Raw genomic sequence first — 19,461 nt, 5'->3', positions numbered from 1 at the left:
TTTATTCAGTATCTTTTTCATAGAGCTGTTTTTCCACATTTCCAGGAGCTTGTAATAACTCCCCAGATAACATACATACAATTAATATGGCCAGGGATAATGTTTCTTTTCCCTCCCTTTACCACGCAGTTGTCTTACATGTTTTTGTACTAGCCTGACTCCAAAATGCAAAAGAGGGCCGGGCACAGTGGCTTATGCCTGTAATCCCAGCACTTTGGGAGGCCAAGGCGGTGGATCATTTGAGGTCAGGAGTCGAGACCAGCCTGGCCAACATGGTGAAACGCCTACTAAATATACAAAAATTAGCTGGGCGTGGTGGCACGTGCCTGTAATCCCAGCTATTCAAGAGGCTGAGGCATGAGAATCACTTGAACCTGGGAGGTGGAGGTTGCAGTGAGCCGAAATCATGCCACTGTACTCCAGCCTGGGCCACAGAAGTGAGACTCTGTCTCAAAAAAAAAGCAAAAGAGCCACTAAATTCTTGGTCAAAGCAAGTCACCTAAGAATAAGCCCCTTCCTTTGACACATGAGAGGATAAAGCTAAGGTAGCATACACATAAAATGGAATATTAGCCTTAAAATAAGAAGGGAATCCTGTCACATGCTACAACATGAATTTGAGGACCTTATGCTGAATAAAACTACGCCAGTCTCAAAAGGACAAACACCGTATGATTCCACTTATAAGACGCCTAGATTAGTCAAAGCATGGGAACAAAAAATAAGATGGTGGCTGTCAGGGGCTGAGGAAAGGGGGCAATGTTGGGAGTTGTTCAATGGACATGGAGTTTCTGTTTTGCAAGATAAAGTTCTAGAGATCTGTTACACAACAATGTAAATATAATTAACACTACTGAACTGTAAAGTACTGAAATTATAAAGAGGGTATATTTTATATTGTGTGGGGTTTTGTTTAACCACAATTTAAATTTTTTTTCTAAAGGTCTTGGGTTATTGGGTATTTATAAGGTTGAAAAAAAAAATGTCATCAATGTATTCAAGGGAAGAATGGCTACAGGTTCAGCCAACTCTCAAGTGTGCAAAGGTTAATTTCTAACCTCTATTATTCCCAAGGCTTGGTAAGCATTTACTGTTTTCCAGACCTTGGAACTTTCCAGCGTCAGTTTCTCATTTTCCTTCCTACTTTGTCTTTCTAGGAGCCCCTTTCCTGGACACACTAGTGTCTTTCCCAGGGAATGGGAAGAAACAAAAGGATGATGACATGACACCTAATAAGTCTGGATCTGGAAGTAAGTTTGATCTACGGCTCATTAGGCTGGAGCAGAAAAAAAAGGAAGGGTCCGGTATGTTCGCCTGTGTGTGCCAGGTATGGTGTTACGCCACTCATGTGCCTTATGTTCCCTACAACCCCTCACCCCAATTTATCACTTCAAAAATGATAAAAGCTGAGACTTGGAGAAACTAGTAACTAACCAAAAGTCACCCAAGAAGGAGGTGGCAAGCTAAGATCAAGCCTCACTTTGGTGGGAGCTAAGAGTAGCCCTTGGTAGAGTCATGGGGTTGGCTAATTCTTGCCTTTGGAACCTGTTTCTATCTCCATTCAGTTCCTTTCTTTCCTGTCAGTTGGACTTTAAACTCTAAGATCAGGAAATTTCCCTTTATCTATCAAATCATACCCTATTGAGTGAGTGCCTGCTTAGCCTAACGTCCTGCAAATGGACAGGACTCCTCTCTTCTATGACTCCCCAGAAATATTACAAAGGCCTGTAGGAAACAGCTCGGGACAGACCAGAGGAAATAGCATGGAGGATTCACAGTATAACTTATACCTTCAAAGGAGACCACCAGCCTGCATCCCATTAAAAACAAAAACAAAAACAAAAAAAACCCTGAACAAGGTCTCCAAAGAAACCACCCCATCCCACTACATTTTTCTGAAACACAGTTCTGACTTGCACTGCTGTGAGCAGCTGACTCAAATGAAAGTGCTGCTGCCTAGGTAGGGAGGAAACGGACAGGGTGAATCACTCGCTTGGAGCCTGCCCCTTCTGGACAGAAGCATCTCAGCTGTCCAGACATCAAAGGCTGAGTCACAGAGGCCCCAGTCTACCAGGGCTGTCTTGTACTTGCCTTCACACAGCTTGATCTTCTCCTCCACAAAGAACAGTCCTTTTGCAAGAAGCTGGTTCTGCCAAAAGAGAACAAAGAACATAAGAATTTGGACAACTCCAGAGCGTGAAGTGATGAACCCTCTTCCACTTCCAGTGGGTAAGGGCACTGAGTTCTAGGCACTTGTGTTCTAGCCGTGCCTCGGAGTTTAAGAAGCCTTTTTTCCTCTTGGAAGGTCAAGGCTTCCGGAGAAGACAGTGAGACTTCCCATAGCAAAAGAGCGAGTGAGATAAGAGGCAAACCCAACCGCCACCCTCATCCCTCAGACCAGGGAAGAGGCATGACACAAACTTGGGATGAATTCGCTATTGTTGACACCCAGTGTCCTAGAGGCCCTTAGTGATCTAAACTCACAAAAGGAAGCATTGAGGCAATGGGAAACTATGCAGAAATAACATTTTTTTTTTTTTAAAAAAGATAAATTTAGGGCTTCTCACATTAGCATGAAAGAGACTGCGTGCAAAATCTTAAGCAGCAGTGAATATGCATCTGTCAATGAATGTATGCATGGGAAATTGTGGAAAGAGAAAGTAAAGTCCTCTTGCAGCTGCAACTAACAATTGTTGAGCGTCCTGTCTACATCATAAGCTTTATATCCTTCATCTCATTTAATTCAATCCTATCAAGTTGGTGCTACTGTCCTCACTTTACTGATGGTTAGGGAAGAGACTGCTCAAGGGAGACAGACCTGGTCTTCCTGGGTCTGTAAGCCATGTTCTTTCCACTCCACTTCACTGCCTTCCAGCAAGTCTTCCCACCCAGACCCCTTTCTTCCCTTGAAAGTCTATAGCTGGCCCCCTAAGACTTCTGCAAGTCACAGAAGCTCAGAGATCAATGACGGGCTGGTGTCTTTACACTCATGTCACATTATTAGATTACCTAGGCCTATGATTATAGGAGAGGCAGCTGCAAAGGTGATACGTATCTTACCAAAGTACCTAATGCATTCTTTAGCCTTCTCCTTTATAAAACCCTAGATCCTACTGCAATGACAAAAGAAGCATATGGAGCAGAGTGGAAAGAACTTGGGTATCAGTTCAAGTTCCAGCTCAGCTACATTCTAGCTGTGCAATTTTGTATTTAATTTCCCTGAGTCCCAAGCTCCTCATATGTAAAATGGCATAATACTAGCAATACCATAACATTCTTCATTATAATCATTATAAACACATTAATCATTATAAACACATACACACAGTATTTTATGTCCTTAGTAATCAGCACTGGTGGTAGGAATAGTAATAGCTGCTATCTCAGCCCAACTTCTTCAAAAAAGGAGTGGGAGGCTGAGAGTCAGTAGTGAATGGGCCTTTATAAAATGTACTAATAGAACATTTTATCAAAGGTACTATCCCATTTCTGTGATGGATACACATTAACCAAATTCATACTCCTATTAAGATTTACAAAATACGACCTAATTTGAAAAAATAACTGGTCATCATGTAGTTCTTTCTTTTGAAATGGAGTCTTGATCTGTCACCCAGGCTGGAGTGCAGTAGTGGGATCTTGGCTCACTGCAACCTCTGTCTCCCAGGTTCACGCAATTCTCCCACCTCAGCCTCCTGTGTAGATGGGATTACAGGCACCAGCCACCATGCCCAGCAAATTTTTGTACTTTTTTGGTAGAGACAGGGTTTCACCATGTTGGCCAGGCTGATCTCGAACTTTTGACCTTAAGTGATCTGCCCACCTCGGCCTCCCAAAGTGTTGGGATTACAGGTGTGAGACACCACACCCAGCCACCATGTAGTTTCAAGATGGCAGATAGAACACCAAATCAAAGTTACAGTGACACCATATAGGAATACACCAACTTTGTTAAAGGAAAAAAAAAGCAATTCCTTCACAAAGAATTGTGAAACACACAGGCAATAAAGACAAAGCCCTAACCTGTTCTTTAGCTTCCAGCCAAGTTCATGAATCCCAGCTGGGTCATGGCAAGACTTTCTGGGTCAGAAAGCAAGAAAATACAGCAGCACCAAATCGACATCTTGTGACAGCTGAGCTGGACATGAGTGGTCTGTGGAGGTGTGTTCAGATGGCAACCACTCCACCTGAATGCTTCTTAGCACAAATCTCATTTGTGCCCTGCAGTCTCCACCTGGTTGGTCCCTTTCACCTAGTCCAGGTGAGGCTCTCAGAATGTCCCCTTAGCATTCTGTGCATGGGCTCCTAAATGTCATTCTTCTCAGCACATCTAGTGTCAACACTGATGTTCCAGGCTTCTATTAAAACAACTTTCCTAACCCTCCCTAATTTCACATTTCTGAGATGCAACTATAGAGGTAATAGAGATCGCCTCTGTGATTCAATTTTCATCATTTTGTTCTATCACTGTAATTATCTACATGTGGGGAGGATAGGGGGAACTGAGGCATGGACAGAAATGAAAGACTAGTCCAGGTGATAGCATGAGTTAACAGAAATTAATTCAAACCATTCATTTGTTAGAATTTTAGGTCCTTAGGAGTGAGGACCATATCTTATTTTAGTTAGTACCCTTGGCTCCTGGTATGGTACCTAGAACATAGTAGGTACCTAATAAATATTTACTGAATATATATACTGGCTATTTTAGTGATAGATTTTTTATTTTTAAGAAGCCAAGATAAAAGACAGAATATCTTAAAGAAGAATAAGTGCTATATGGTCCCTAAGTTTGTTGCCATTTTCTTCATTTGAATTAGAAAATCATTTGAAAATTACATTGTCCATATCTTACGGAATAAACCTCAAATCATGGCCTGGATTTTCCTTTCTTCTCCTTTCTAGGTCTTCTCCCTTCAAGGAGACATTAGGAAAAAAAATCTTTTTTATATATTTTCAAGGAAAAGTAATTATTTCTATATTATGGAGAAATGATAAAGAAAATGCTCTTTTAAAATTTGTCACAATACACAGCATGGAAATTCTATAGCTTAGACCAAAATAAGAGAAACACAAACTTGAGGTTAGAAGGGGTCTTAAGAATCATCTATACATTCTTTCCTCTCCCCAGTCCTACAGTCAAAATCAATTGGTCACACACATTTTGATGATATTTAGTAGACCCATTTCCATTTTCCAGGAGGCTAAAGTACCTTTCAAAGGCATCTTGAAAATCCTTATATAACCCCCTGCCCCCAGGAGTCTATAGATTTGGCTCTTATCTTATAGCTGTATAAACCGAGGCTAGAAGTAGGGTCTCCCTCTCCAAAATTCCAATAAAAGACATGAGAGTGAGGCTCAGTCTCTCTACTACTCATGTTTTATTCAGCACACACTATCAGAGTAAGGATCTTTTGAGTTAGCCAAGCCCCAGGACTCTCTTCACTGGGGAACCACTGCCATCCACCCAATGGAGCTGTGCCCATCCATTCATGCTCCAACAACCGAGCCACAGCTGCATTTTCCAGCTTTGCTAATGGGTCTCAAACTGAACCCCAAATCTCCTCTCTAGAGAATTGGAGCCCCAAAGGGTCTTGCATTCTTAAGGCCCTTGTACTCTGAAGGCCTCCACTTGCAGTTGGGTGCTCTGCAGTTGATTCTTAGTATTTTTATCTTTGAATTTGTGTTTTATAAGTGAAGTCTGAAGGGATAACAGAACATGCACTGGGGTCTAAAGCCCCAGCTCACCCATGGCCCTGCCTCCTCACCACCTCCCCAGGAGGGATTTTCAGGCACCTACACCTCACCCCTGGTGCCTGGGCTCCACCACCAATGTCACCCTACTCCCAAGGTGCTGACAGAGTCATGTTGGTGGAGGCCTCCGCACCAGTACAGGGAGAGTCAGGACTTGGCATGCACCCTGCAACGTTGTGGGGAGAGGCATAGTGCCAGCCATCCTGCACTCCCTGGACTGGCAGTGCTGCAGTGCAATTGCTGCTGACTCAATGGGGACCTCTCGCCCACTCTCCATCTAGGTACCAAGAGTGCCCAGTGCAGATGTGCAATCTCTTGGGGTTACCTGCCCACTATGAGCTGCAGTGGCAGGCCAGTGGGAAGGGGAGATTGGCATCCCCACACCAGTCTGGTGAGTAGAGTTGTTTTAGAAGAAGCCAGGGACACCAGTGTTGACATTAGAGGTGGTGAGAAGAATGGCATTCAGGAGTTCTTGCACAGAATGCTGAGTACCCACATGTTCCTTCTGCACTGGGCTCTGCAAATTATGAAGCTCACCCTGTCACTTCACCTAAAGATATGCCAACTTGACATCTGTGGGGCTTAAGCCTGCTCAAATGGGTTGAAGGCGGGGCGAAACCCAGCCTTGGGTTTCAGGCAGCCATCTTGCATTGTTTGTTCTTCCTAAGTGTCCAGTCTTCCTGGACCTCACCTCACAGTATTCCCATCCCCTGACAAATGCCTGACTCCAGAAGTTTCTGAGTGTTTGCTGGCTGCTGAGCTGTAGTGATGGAGCTGTATGGTAACAGAGCTGGAGATGACCCAAGTTTCTCTTGTCCCACTCCTTGCCTGATGGCACCAACCCCACCACCTCCCCAGGCAGAAGACTAAGCCAAAAATGGTTACTAAATAGTAACCACCCAGGAAGCAACTTGGGACTTGGAACTGGGCCCATCGTTACTTAATGCATCCTCTCCCCACCCCATAAATGAACTTGGACACAGTCAAGTCGCACTATAATGAAGTGGCAAAGGAGATGGAAGTGAAAAAGAAAAACAGCTGACATATCTAATTTTCCTAAGACATAGAAAAACGGGCTGCAAACAGAAAAATGAGGCTTAGCTAGGAAAAATGTAAACAAGATGTTTGGGGAAAGGTGTCTAAAACCACCCAGTCTTCAGTGGACAGGAAAGACCCAGCTCCTCCCCGGTCATCACAGAGGGCGGGTTGGAAAGGTGGGCAGAACAGAGCAGAGGGTGGCCATGGCTGGTGTGGGGCTACCAATGATGCATGCCTCCTGCCAAGCAGGCACCTTCACAACCCGGTGGGATGGACCCAGATGAGATGGGTAACCAAGAAGGCTAGGTACAGGGAGAACCCCATCTTCCCAGCAGGAAGAACTTTCCACACAGACCAGGAAGCAGGAATTCTGTAAACGCTAAGGCTGCTAGCTACCGTCCCTTTTAATGTTTTAGTGGTGATGATAATGCAGTAAGAATGTCAGTGGAGTCAGTTATTGGTTTTTACTCAGTGTCAGACACTATCTTACAGTCTTTTCCTGCCTTCTCACATTTTACTTTCGCCACAACCTATCCACTTTTTGCAAATAAAGAACTTGAGGCTCAAAGAAGCAACTAGCAAGTGTGAGACCAGACTTTGCACCAAGGTTGGTCTGAATCCAAAGCCCATATCTTTCCCCTATTATATTCTTCTGGTTTACTTAGCAATAGTAATAAAAATACTGATACAAATACTTATCCCTTGTTGACTGCTATGTAATCAGGCACTTTGTGTACGTCATCTCACTTAGTAACCACATCAACCATATGAAGTAGTTCCCATGATTCCACCTGGATTACTATTAAGAAAACTGAGCATCAGAGAGACTAAGTAACAAGGCTGAGGTAAGTGTTCTAACGAAGTAAGTGTTCTAACAAAGATTATAAGATTAGATTAGTAAGTGTTCTAACAAAGATTAGAACCCAGACCTACTGGCAGAAGGGCTGATGCTTTTAGACATCATGCTCTCCTGCCTTAGAGAGGTTTCTTATGTCCTTGCCCAGAGGAGAAAGCAGATGGGATCCATTACAGATTCAGATACTGGGGCAGTTGGCTTGGCAATCTCAGGCCATGTAACTGGGTTCTGCCACAAGGCCTCCACCCAGCTGGGCCTTCCTCTCGACTATCCACATTCAACATCTAGCAAGGGGAGTGCCTGGCACTCGAGTGGATTCCATTTCCAAGTGAGATATTCTTTCCTACCCCAGAGGGGTGGCAGCTGTGTTGCTCTGCCTTCCCAGAACCTGTGTTAACCAGTTTCACTCCAGACATTTGCTTCTGGTGATATCAATGTCTTAGAAGGTTCCTGTTGTTGGCATAAACCCAGGGCTGCAAATTATAGGCCATTTCCAGTTTTTTTTTTCCTCTATGACTTTGAAAGGCCAGCCATCACCTCTAATGATGTGCACATCTCCTGTGAACCTGGATGCCTTCCTAGATAAACAACAAAGTCTTACAAACACAACTTACTCCCAGGCCCAGAGAGTTCCTAATAAGCCAATGTTGGTGTGTGTGGGTGTGATGAGACCCGCGAGAAGTGCCCAGATGGAGACTGAAGAAGTGGAAACTTGGTGCTAATGCTAATTCTTCATTTAGCACTGTTTCAGCCATAGTTAAAGTGTGCATTGGGGCCTCAAAAAGGTTATGTTTATAAGGAAGAAGGAAGACAGTCCATGTCTGACTTGCTGAACACTCAAAACAAAAACAACAACAAATAAAGTAACCCTGGAACTCCTCCTGCCTGGGTTTTTGGGTTTTTTCCTGGGGATTCCTTGAGGGCGTTTTAAATATAATCGAAGAGATTTTTCTTCTGTGGCCAGATGACCTGGGTTGGGTCTTCATGCCACTATTTACTAGCTGTATGTATTTGTATCTTAGACAAATAGCCCCCATCTCTGAGCCTCAGTGGCAGCATCTGTAAAAGAGGGATATGTAATAACAGAACCGTCCTCATCAGTTATCAGGAGGAATAAATGAGTTAGCCCAGGGGAAATGCTGAAAGCATTGCCAGACTTGAGCATGCCTCACAATCATGCAGGACTCATCAAAACACAGATTGTGGCTGGGGGCAGTGGCTCACACCTGTAATCCCAGCACTTTGGGAGGCCGAGGCGGGTGGATCACCTGAGGTCAGGAGTTTGAGACCAGCCTGACCAATATGGTGAAACTCTGTCTCTACTAAAATTACAAAAATTAGCTACGCATGGTGGGGTGCGCCTGTAATCCCAACTACTCAGGAAGCTGAGCCAGGAGAATCACTTGAATCCGGGAGGTGGAGGTTGCATTGAGCCAAGATCGTGCCATTGCACTCCAGCCTGGGTGACAAGAGCAAGACTTTGTCTAAAAAAAAAAAAAAAAACAGATCACTTGGGCCCTAACCCCAGAGTTTCTGAGTCAGTTAAACTTTGCTTCTCTAACAGATTCCCAGCTGATACTGAAGCTCCTGGTTCGGGGACCATACTTTGAGAACCTTCAGCTTAGAACAATGCCCAGCATGTATGTGCTTGAAAATGTTAGCTGTCACTACCATTATCATTAATTCTGTTCTCCTTATAGCTCTTCAAGAGCCTCAGAGAAAGTCACCTTATTGCTTTCCATATTGAACAAAAATTTCCCGACGCTTCCAACTCAGTTTCTACTTCTCATGCCCACTGAATCACTGAGTGTTTCCACTATTTTAATACCACGTTGTTTCCAGCATCTGCTCCTACCTTTTATGCCTCCCCCATCAATGCCCTAAGCCTGGCTCCTGCCCTTCCTTTCTCTTCTACAGTAAATCACCAAATTCCATACATAATGAGTTCCTGCAAATACATACTCGTGTAGAATACCACATTTCCATGATTTAGGAGGAATTCTGTCCTCATAGAGCTTGAAAGGATTATAAAATCCCTAATTACACCTCATCTTCAGAGCTCATTTTCGGGTGATATATTTTCAGCCTTTGGTACCCATGTGTTCCTTTCTTCCACAACTGATGTGCAATAACCTGAGTCCAATGAGGATAAAGATTTGCCACTTCTGCAAGCCTATTGATTTTCATCTTTATCTCAATTATATTAAGACCTGTGGTCATCAATTTCAAGATCCATTTTTTTCCACGGAGACTCATAAAGTATGATAAAAGTACAATCAAAATATTCAACTAATTGTACAAAATTCAAATAATTGCTAAGGAGATTAAGAATGGCAAAGCTGCTGAGAAGTGACCTCTGGCAGGCAGCGAGCCCCACAGCGAGTAGCCTAAGACACCCAGGGGTGCTTCTCGAAGCCCCCAGTCTGGCTCCCCCTCATTCTCGCCCCTCACAGTGGCCAGTGGGAGCTTCTAGGCCACCCAAAGCTTATAGATTCCACAGTGCTGTTCTTCTCTAAGTACTGGCCAAATCAAAAAATGCAACCTCTGATGACCTCTCACCTAAAAACATAACTTCTCCTCTGTCTTCTCACCAGATCCCTGCTCCAGTTGTTCAAAGCCCCCCTGTGTAGATAGGCCCCAATTTTACCTTCAAAGCAGAGTGTATGTGGAATTCCTTTTACTACTTTCTGTTCACCCAATTAGCTCTTTTTCCATTTTGGGAGTCCTGCTTGTTAGAGGAGCCTGTCCAGCTGATCAAAGAACAGCTGAAACTTCTCTCTCCTCCTCAATTTGGATTTAGAAATCACAAAAGTTACGGTCACCACTCTTGATCTTCTCTCCATCCAGCTTGCCATGAATCCTTAGAAGTTCTACCTTTGTCCCAACAAAGTATAATTGCCTTTTCTGGGCCTGATTTAAACTCTTCGCCATCTATCCGGGTCTTCAGTTAACGCTACACTCCTTCAGCTCTCTGCCATATGCTGTAAACTCTAGGGGAAACTGGCCTCCTGGGACTCTTGCAGATATGAGCAGCAAATGGAAAAATACATATATATGCATACATGCACACACACGTACACATACATACACACAAATATATCTCACACATTACCAGGTATCCATGACCTATTGACAACGGTAGTAGCTAAGTTTCCTCTCTTCCTAGTATTAACCCATTCAAAGCCACTGACTCTAGCCTGAGTTTCTATATCAAGCAAAACTCCAGTCCCAACAAAAGGAATTGAACTTTCTGGGCTTGGGGGAAAAGCTTATAACACACACAACAAAGCCAGTAGATACAGAATAGCAGAAAGTGCAATCTGCAAACACACCCATGCTCTGAACCACCAAGATACCTAATGAGGTAAATAGGAAAATCCAGAACGTTTCATATCATCAGTTTCAAAAATTACAAGAAACCAATTATCCCTCAGAGCTGTTACTAGTATATAGTGTTTCTGTCGGAAACCCCAATTTTCCTTCCGGACACAATTCAAAACAGAGGGAAAGGAAAAAAAATCAATACTGGAAATGTCAGAGACTTTTCCAGCCAGTGCCTTATGGACGTGTAGCTGGGCTTCTGCAGATCACACAGCTTGTCTTCTCTGTGTGCAGGCATGAGATAAGCACAATTTTCCTACCTGCTTTCTCTTGGCCTCACCTGGGGTCATTTTCATTATTCCCCGCTCAGGACATTCTGTGTTAAGACTCACAGAATGTAAAATGAGAATGTTCGCTTTCAAAAGCAGAGCCACAGAAAGGGCTGTACGAGTGGCAAGCTCAGAGTTGGGGGTCAGGGTGAGGAGACAGACTTGACTGCTGAATGCAGATGTCTAGGCATGGCCATCTGAGCCTCTGCAGTGCAGAGCCCAGCACCCAGGAAGCCCATCTTTCACCTTTCCCAACAGCCAGGTCCATGGTTTTGGTGACTTTCCTGTCCACCCCTGGGTTCCATTCCTCATCTGTCCCCAGGCCTTCCTTCTGCCCCTTTACTGGAGGAACACACTTTCTGGAGTTCCTCCTGACTTTCCCTCCTGAAACGACATCTGACAGTCAAATGTGAAGGCTAAGCTCGCCTCTACAAGCCTTCCCTCTGGGACGTGTCTCCTTATATGGAGATTTCTTCTGTAAAGTGAATGGTTTGAAACCAGCCCATTTTTAAGCAGTGCCTGGTAATGGGCTTTCCAAATCTGAGTCTCTGTTGAACCACCTGCATGACTAGGGCCACAGCCAGGGCCACCTACATGATTATTCTTTGCATACTATTTTTCTTATATCAATCCACTTTTTAAACACGTAAATACATTTAAAACAGAAACCACAGCAACATAATTTACACTAAGTGGAATGGAACTCAATGATCAACTCAATGCCAACAAAATAATGTTAAGAAATCCTAACTAGTCAGCATCCCTAGCTGAAGACACTAAGTTCGAGGACTGCTCCTCCTTCTTCAAATGAGGGAGATTTCCAAGTCCTGGAGGAGGGGAGAGGACACCATGGTACAACTCAAGATCCTCTCTAGCACAATCCCAAGGGTGAAAGGAAAATAAAAGAGGAGAGCAGTTTCTAACCACAAGCCCTAATGTTATTTAATGTCATTGCACGCATCGCCTAAAATCATTTCAGTGATCTGTGGCAGAAAATCCCTCCCTCTCTCCCAGGAAGGTTTACTGAGTATCTACTTTGTTCCAGGAACTTTGTAGGGAGTGGGGAACCAAAAGACTAAAAAAGAAAGAAAAAAAAGCTGTGTGCCCACATGACACTTAAAATCTATTAAAAAAAAAAAACTGTATCTAGGAGAGCCTTCTTTCCAGATCAGCACCTTAAATAAACTTCGATTTAAAACTGTGAAAACCAGTTCTCGCCCCACACCCCAGCAAGAGATTCTGTATTCACAAAGCAGCATTTCTGATTATGTTCCCGGTAGGAAATGACAAGTGGTTATTAGTTTTTAAGCATCTGGCACGCTTCGTAAGCAGTATTAACCGCCCCCAAAAACCTCAGGGCTTCCCAGATAAACAAGTCCCCACCCAAACACCCTTTCCTATCTGTCCTAGGGGTAACCCCCAGCACCAAAAGACAAATGACATTTAAAACCTGATTGAAACCACACCAAACCATGGAGCTTTTAAATGTCAAGGAGGAAGGCAATTCAACCCAGCAGGTTTCTCCAGGACTGACTGAAAAACCACTTCTCTGTAGTTAGATTTTTAAAAAATCAATCAGTAGAGACAGCAAGAGAAGAGAGTGAGGCCAAGACTGACCTTTGAGTCAAGGGCGACTGAAATGATTCACATTTGTGACTAATTATCTCTCTCTTAATCTTTATGTTTGTCTCTCCCTGAACAGGAGCTGTCTTCCAAGCAGCTGAGACATATGACCCGATTGAATTCCAGGCTTCTGTTGGGTCTTGGTTTGTCCAGATTTAGAGGAGCTGTCCGTGTGTGTGTGTGTGTGTGTGTGTGTGTGTGTGTGTGTGTGTGTGTGTGTGTGTGTGTGTGTGTGTGTGTGTGTTTTTAAACAACTGACATGTCATTCTTTTAAAGTGCACGTAAAAGTTTAAGCTTCCTGAATCTCATAAAGAAAAATTATAAAAGGATGCCTGTACTGTTTTCAAAACCTAAAATCTCTTTAAACTGTCTTAAAAGTATGCTCTATTTGGATACAGAATAACATTGCTAACTTGAAACCAAGATGTTAGGCATTTCATGCTACTTTCCCACTAAAAGAGATGGATTACACCTTAGAATAACACATAGGCACTTATATAAATTTAATAAGCACTTATTACTGTCTTACTCTCTGCTAGTCACTGAGCACTTTTTATAAATAACTTATTTAGTCTTCACGACAACCGTATAAGGTTTGGTCCTATTACCGCTGTTTCACAGAAAAGGAAATACAGAGAGGTAAAGCAACTTGCTCAAGGTCACATAGCTAGTAAGTGGCTATGCTGGGCACTGAACCCAAGCACTCTGCCTCTAAAGGCTGTGATCTTGACCACTACTCTATACTGCCCCCCTACACACTACGTACAGAGTGCTTTACATGTGTTATTTCACATAGAGCATATAATAACCTTTTAAGGTAAGTTGTATTTTTAGTCCCATTTTGCAGATGAGGAAACTGAGGCACAGGGAGGTGAAACAGCTTGCCCACTCAGCAAATGAGTGAGAAGTAGGGATTCTGACTTCACTAAGGTGCCATCCAGTCAGTGACTCCTTGTCACTCAACACTCCTCATTCCCTCTCCACCATATGCCTTTGGTTAGAGTCATGAAAACAGCTTGCGTCTGTGAATTAGAAACTATCCTCTGATTGGTCCTGGAACCTTAAACTCACTAGCTTTATACCAACAATAGATAGACAGGGGAGAAGTCTGACTGATCCAGACAATGGATCCAGATGTGGTATGATTCAGGGTCCCTGGGGGACCCCTACTACCCAAACTCTTTCAAGGGATCCCCATGGTCAAAACTATTTTCTTGATAATACTAAGCTATTTGTTTTTTTCCCTTACATTCTCCACGAGTTTACAGTGGAATTTTCCCAAAACTACGTGGCATGCAATATCATTACAAATTGAAAGTGAAGCAGATATAAGAATCCAACTGTCTTCTATGAAGCCGGACAATGCAGAGATCTCCTTTCTATTTTATTCTGAGAGTTGTTTTTCATAAAAATGTAATTAGCACTAGTATGTAATAGGCTTATTACTTAAATACATTAAGACATATTTTAAAGCTCTTCAGGTTTAATTTCTATTATGGTAAAGATAGACATAACCCAAATAAGCAATACATTTTACGAGTGTAAAGGGGTCCTGAGACCAAAATGCCTGAGAACTGCTTCATGAGACTGTGATCTCCATTAACTGCTGGGAGACACAGGAGTGGTGCCCCTCTGCAACGTGCAGCACACAGCAGGGACTTGAGATACATAATTTTGTCTGTTGAAGGAATGTCCAACTGTACAGTATTGGCCACCCCTTTTAGGTCCATGCCCCCACATGCATGATAATGATGGATGCTCAGATCCACATAGCTTACCTGAAAATAGTCTGTAATGAATGATCCAAGTTCACTCTTCAACAGCCGCCTGGGGAGAAGGGAGAAGAGAAACACCGTCAAGCAGCCCTTGATGGTACAGCTCATGGTGACAATGTGCTCACCAGTGGCACGGGGTGGGGCCAGGTCTGAGATCTTGAGGGCACTTTCTTAGGTCCTGGTCCCCCTTCCCCCATTGTTATCATGGAATTGCAGTGATGGGAATCCTAGAAGGAGATGCATTCCTCAGTTCACTCTGAGAAAGTAGCACTGTGAAGAGGGCAGCTGGCAACAGGAAATCCTAATTCTAGCAGAGCTGCTAGGGGCAGGCCAGGGCACCTGACTTTATGTGAAGCAAAAAGAAGGAAGAGAAAGATCATCATTTTGCACTCCTCCACATTTGCAGATCACTTTATAGTTTAAAACACATTTTTCATACATTCTTCAACTAAGGATTATAAAGTGTATGTGGGGTGGGGTAGGAGTAATTATTTATTATTATTATTTTTTTGAGACAGAGTCTCGCTGTGTTGCCCAGGCTGGAGTGCAGTGGCGCAATCTTGGCTCACTGCAAGCTCCGCCTCCTGGGTTCATGCCATTCTCCTGCCTCAGCCTCCCGAGTAGCTGGCACCACAGGCGCCCGCCATCATGCCCGACTAATTTTTTGTATTTTTAGTAGAGACAGGGTTTCACCATGTTAGCCAGGATGGTCTCGATCTCCTGACCTCGTGATCTGCCCACCTCGGCCTCCCAAAGTGCTGGGATTACAGGTGTGAGCCACCGCGGGCAGAAGTAATTATTATTCTTCCTGTACAGATTTTTAAAATTATGCCTCAGAGAGTTCCCCAAAATAAGTCAGTGGCAGAGCCAAGATGTGAACCCAGACTTTCTGCAAATTCAACATCTTTTCCCATAACTCCACCCTGTCTCTCCTCCAAATCCAGAACCCCCTCCCCTCACCCTAACTTAAAATTCAGCTTGGTACCATGGTTTGGGTGGTCTTACAACCCATGCCCAATGGACTGAGGCAGTCTTCCAAGGGGACCACAGCAGGGACAATAGAGAGATTTTATTTATCCAGCAACGAAGATGTATTGAGCAGCTCTTTATGTGTTACACGTTGTTCTAGCACAAGGAGTTCAAAGGTGAATGAGACAGACAAGGTCTCTGCTCTCTTCTTGGGGACTGATGGATAGATAGCACATTAATAAATATACTCACAAGATGACTTCAACGAATCTTAAGTGCTAATAAAATACAAATGGAAAATAGGGATATTGACACCAGCTCTCCTTTTCCCTGTGACAAATAATGGAACCATCCATACTATTCTTTATTTTGATCCAGACAAGGTAAGGGAACAAAAAGAATAACTGGCTCCCCAGATCCAGTGAGTAAACCCTTCATGATTTCAAATGATTTTCTTTACTAATCCCATTCGCTATGGCTATTAAGGAGCAAATGCTCAAGTTTCTGACGACGCTTGCTGAGTATTCACTCCCCCAAAACACGTTCACTCATGTCACTGAAGGATAAACAGGAGGTTACAGCAAGATGTTATGTGCAGAGAAAACAGGCAGAACAAAATTAAGACAAAAGAATAGAGAACCACTCATGATTTGAATTACTATAGCAGAAAAAGCCCTGGAAAGCCACAAACACACGTTGAACAAAGAAAATACCTTCCTTTTCCCATGACAGAATATATGTCTGTTGTGGATGCTGCATTTTGAGGGCCAATTTAAAGGCAGTCTCATGGAGGGCCACCCTGTCAACACAACCCAGGAGTTCTCTCAGATGTGGGCAGGTCTGATCCGAGAGGGAAGCCTTCATCAAAAGCCACTGGACTAAGAGCAGGTTGGGCATCACTAGTCTTTGAGGCAGAGGCTAGACATGTCTCTCAGACAGGAAACAGCTACCTATGGGGCAGCCCCAAGTGGACGGAGGCTTTGAAACAGGAAGAGGTAAGGAGATTGCTTCTGACCACAGGAGGGAGAAACACCTCCTAACAAAGTCTTCGTCATCCTTGGGAAGTCTCAAAACCATAGGTGAAGAAGCCAAGCTTTGCGCACAAGTGGAAAAACAAGTCCTACTGATAGGCTACTTAGGAGAGAGCTTCCCAAGGAGATATCTTGGGTACTCATGATGCTGAGGGACTAATGTGCTTCTGAGATCAAATAATACGCTGTGGAATTGGTGTCCCAAGGAACCCACAGTGGGAAAACACTATGCTCATGAAGATGCCATGGGTAAGATTGAAAAAGAAAGAGGTCGGGGTTAAGGGGGCCTTCAAAATAAAAAACCATGGATACACTCCTGGAGAGCAGCATGGAGGAGGGATCTATGATGGTGTAATAATTGTGAGTTTGGGCTAGATACGACTGAACAAGTAAAGGTTGCCCCAGGCATCTCACAGTGGGATGCAGAAAAGCATCCTGATGCTACCCAGTTGAGGAATCCAAGACATCTCCTCCCCTCCTATCAGGGAGGGCAGGAAGGGGCTTCACTCTACAGGGAGGGTGGAAGCACAACAGCCTTACATTGCAGCTAGGGTGCAGCAAGCCACAGCCAAGGCCAGAATTCTGCAGAGTGTCCCAGGAAGAGAAAAGTCTAGATAGAAATCAGCCAATAACAGAGCAGAAGCTAAAGAGCAGACAATGCAACTTCCAAGACAAAGACTTAGCAGAAAGGACTCTGAAGCTAGAAGCAGCTGTAACAGGGGGGATGAGATGGTAATGGGTAAGAATAAAGAAGTAGAACATGAAGAGGGGCCTTTCACCATGCTGATAGTGATAACCATTTCTTTACTGAGGAGGAACCAGACACGATGTGGTAATCTGCTTTATATACTTTAAATGTAATGGGCCATAGCCAGGTACAGTAGGAGAACCACACACTTGTCCTTTTATAAAATCCAGAATGCAAAACCTTCTCCACTAGGTACTGTTCATAGAATTATCTGAACAGAAAAGACCTTTCTTAATCATTTAAGTCAAGATTCTATTGCTCTACCTGGGCAAATCAGTAAGCTACACTGCCCTTATCCCTTACAAAATCCTGCCTTCTGTCTGGGCATGATAACATGGTTAGACAGGGTCACATGTTATATATATATACAGAGTTTTTCACTGCAGCAAAATATAGAAATCAACATAAATATGCACCAATAAAGTGCTAATAAAAAGATTATGTTCATCCAGGCAATGGAATTCTATGCAACTATTTTAAAAAGGGAGTGAAGAAGTGCTCTAAATAATATGAAAGATCTAAGTCATAGTAAGCAAAGAAACAATGCAAGATACAGAACAGTGTGTACATACAACAGGCTACCTTGTAAAATGGGAAGAGAAAAATAAGAATACACATTTTAGTTTACACAACACTAACATATTTGTTGGTCAATTCCACTCTTATAACTTGCTGTTCAAGTCTGTATTACTATATGAAGGGGTTTCCCCATAGGCCCTTAGAATTGAAATATATAGCTCCTTGATTTTTAAACAGAGAACACATATGCATTTTATTTATTTTTTAATTAATTAACTGATTTTTATTGAGACAGAGTTGCACTCTGTTGCCCAAGCTGGAGTGCAGTGGTGCGATCTCAGCTCACTGCAACCTCCGCTTCCCGGGCTCAGCGATTCTTATGCCTCAGCCTCCTGAGTAGCTGGGAGAGCAGGCGCGCAACACTGCTCCTGGCTAATTTTTCTATTTTTGGTAGAGATAGAGTTTCACCCTTTTGGGCAGACTGACCTCAAACTCCTGACCTCAGGTGATCTGCCCACCTTGGCCTCCCAAAGTGCTAGGATTACAGGCATGAGCCACTGTGCCCGGCCCACAGATGCATTTTTAAAAATCATATGTAAAAAAGCACCGAGTTGTGTGTCCTCTTCTCCATGTCTACATGTAAAGCCTTGGAGAAGCTTGAAGTTGTTGCTGGAAATTACGTAAGGGAACACAACACTTTAGCCAGCTTGATTCCCTGAAGTTTGAGGAAGACGCTGTCCCACAAACACCACATCACCAGACCCCAGTCTAGTCCATAGACCCTGTATAAAGTATCCAGTATCTACTTTAAAGTTCATATGGAACCAAAAAAGAGCCCGCATCACCAAGTCAATCCTAAGCCAAAAGAACAAAGCTGGAGGCATCACACTACCTGACTTCAAACTATACTACAAGGCTACAGTAACCAAAACAGCATGGTACTGGTACCAAAACAGAGATATAGACCAATGGAACAGAACAGAGCCCTCAGAAATAATGCCACATATCTACAACTATCTGATCTTTGACAAACCTGAGAAAAACAAGAGATGGGGAAAGGATTCCCTATTTAATAAATGGTGCTGGGAAAACTGGCTAGCCATATGTAGAAAGCTGAAACTGGATCCCTTCCTTACACCTTATACAAAAATTAATTCAAGATGGATTAAAGACTTAAACGTTAGACCTAAAACCATAAAAACCCTAGAAGAAAACCTAGGCATTACCATTCAGGACATAGGCATGGGCAAGGACTTCATGTCCAAAACACCAAAAGCAATGGCAACAAAAGACAAAATTGACAAATGGGATCTAATTAAACTAAAGAGCTTCTGCACAGCAAAAGAAACTACCATCAGAGTGAACAGGCAACCTACAAAATGGGAGAAAATTTTCGCAACCTACTCATCTGACAAAGGGCTAATATGCAGAATCTACAATGAACTCAAACAAATTTACAAGAAACAAACAACCCCATCAAAAAGTGGGCGAAGGACAT

At 43.3% G+C, this 19,461-nt stretch overlaps 1 protein-coding gene across 12 annotated transcripts in view; it reads right to left on the bottom strand.

Moving 5' to 3' along the window:
- Positions 1-19,461, bottom strand: part of PRR5L (proline rich 5 like) — a 171,980-nt gene that overhangs the window by 31,221 nt on the left and 121,298 nt on the right. For all 12 annotated transcript variants that reach the window (XM_019036949.4, XM_055355541.2, XM_063711069.1 and 9 more), the window contains 2 exons: positions 14,700-14,748; positions 2,092-2,149 (listed from right to left, as the gene is read on the bottom strand). In XM_019036949.4, coding sequence (XP_018892494.2) covers positions 2,092-2,149; positions 14,700-14,748 — 107 coding nt within the window. The remainder of the gene's footprint in view (positions 1-2,091; positions 2,150-14,699; positions 14,749-19,461) is intronic.

The sequence above is a fragment of the Gorilla gorilla genome, chromosome 9, assembly GCF_029281585.2.
Source record: "Gorilla gorilla gorilla isolate KB3781 chromosome 9, NHGRI_mGorGor1-v2.1_pri, whole genome shotgun sequence".
NCBI classification, from domain to species: Eukaryota; Metazoa; Chordata; class Mammalia; order Primates; family Hominidae; genus Gorilla; species Gorilla gorilla.
This window is presented reverse-complemented; position numbering and strand designations above follow the sequence as displayed.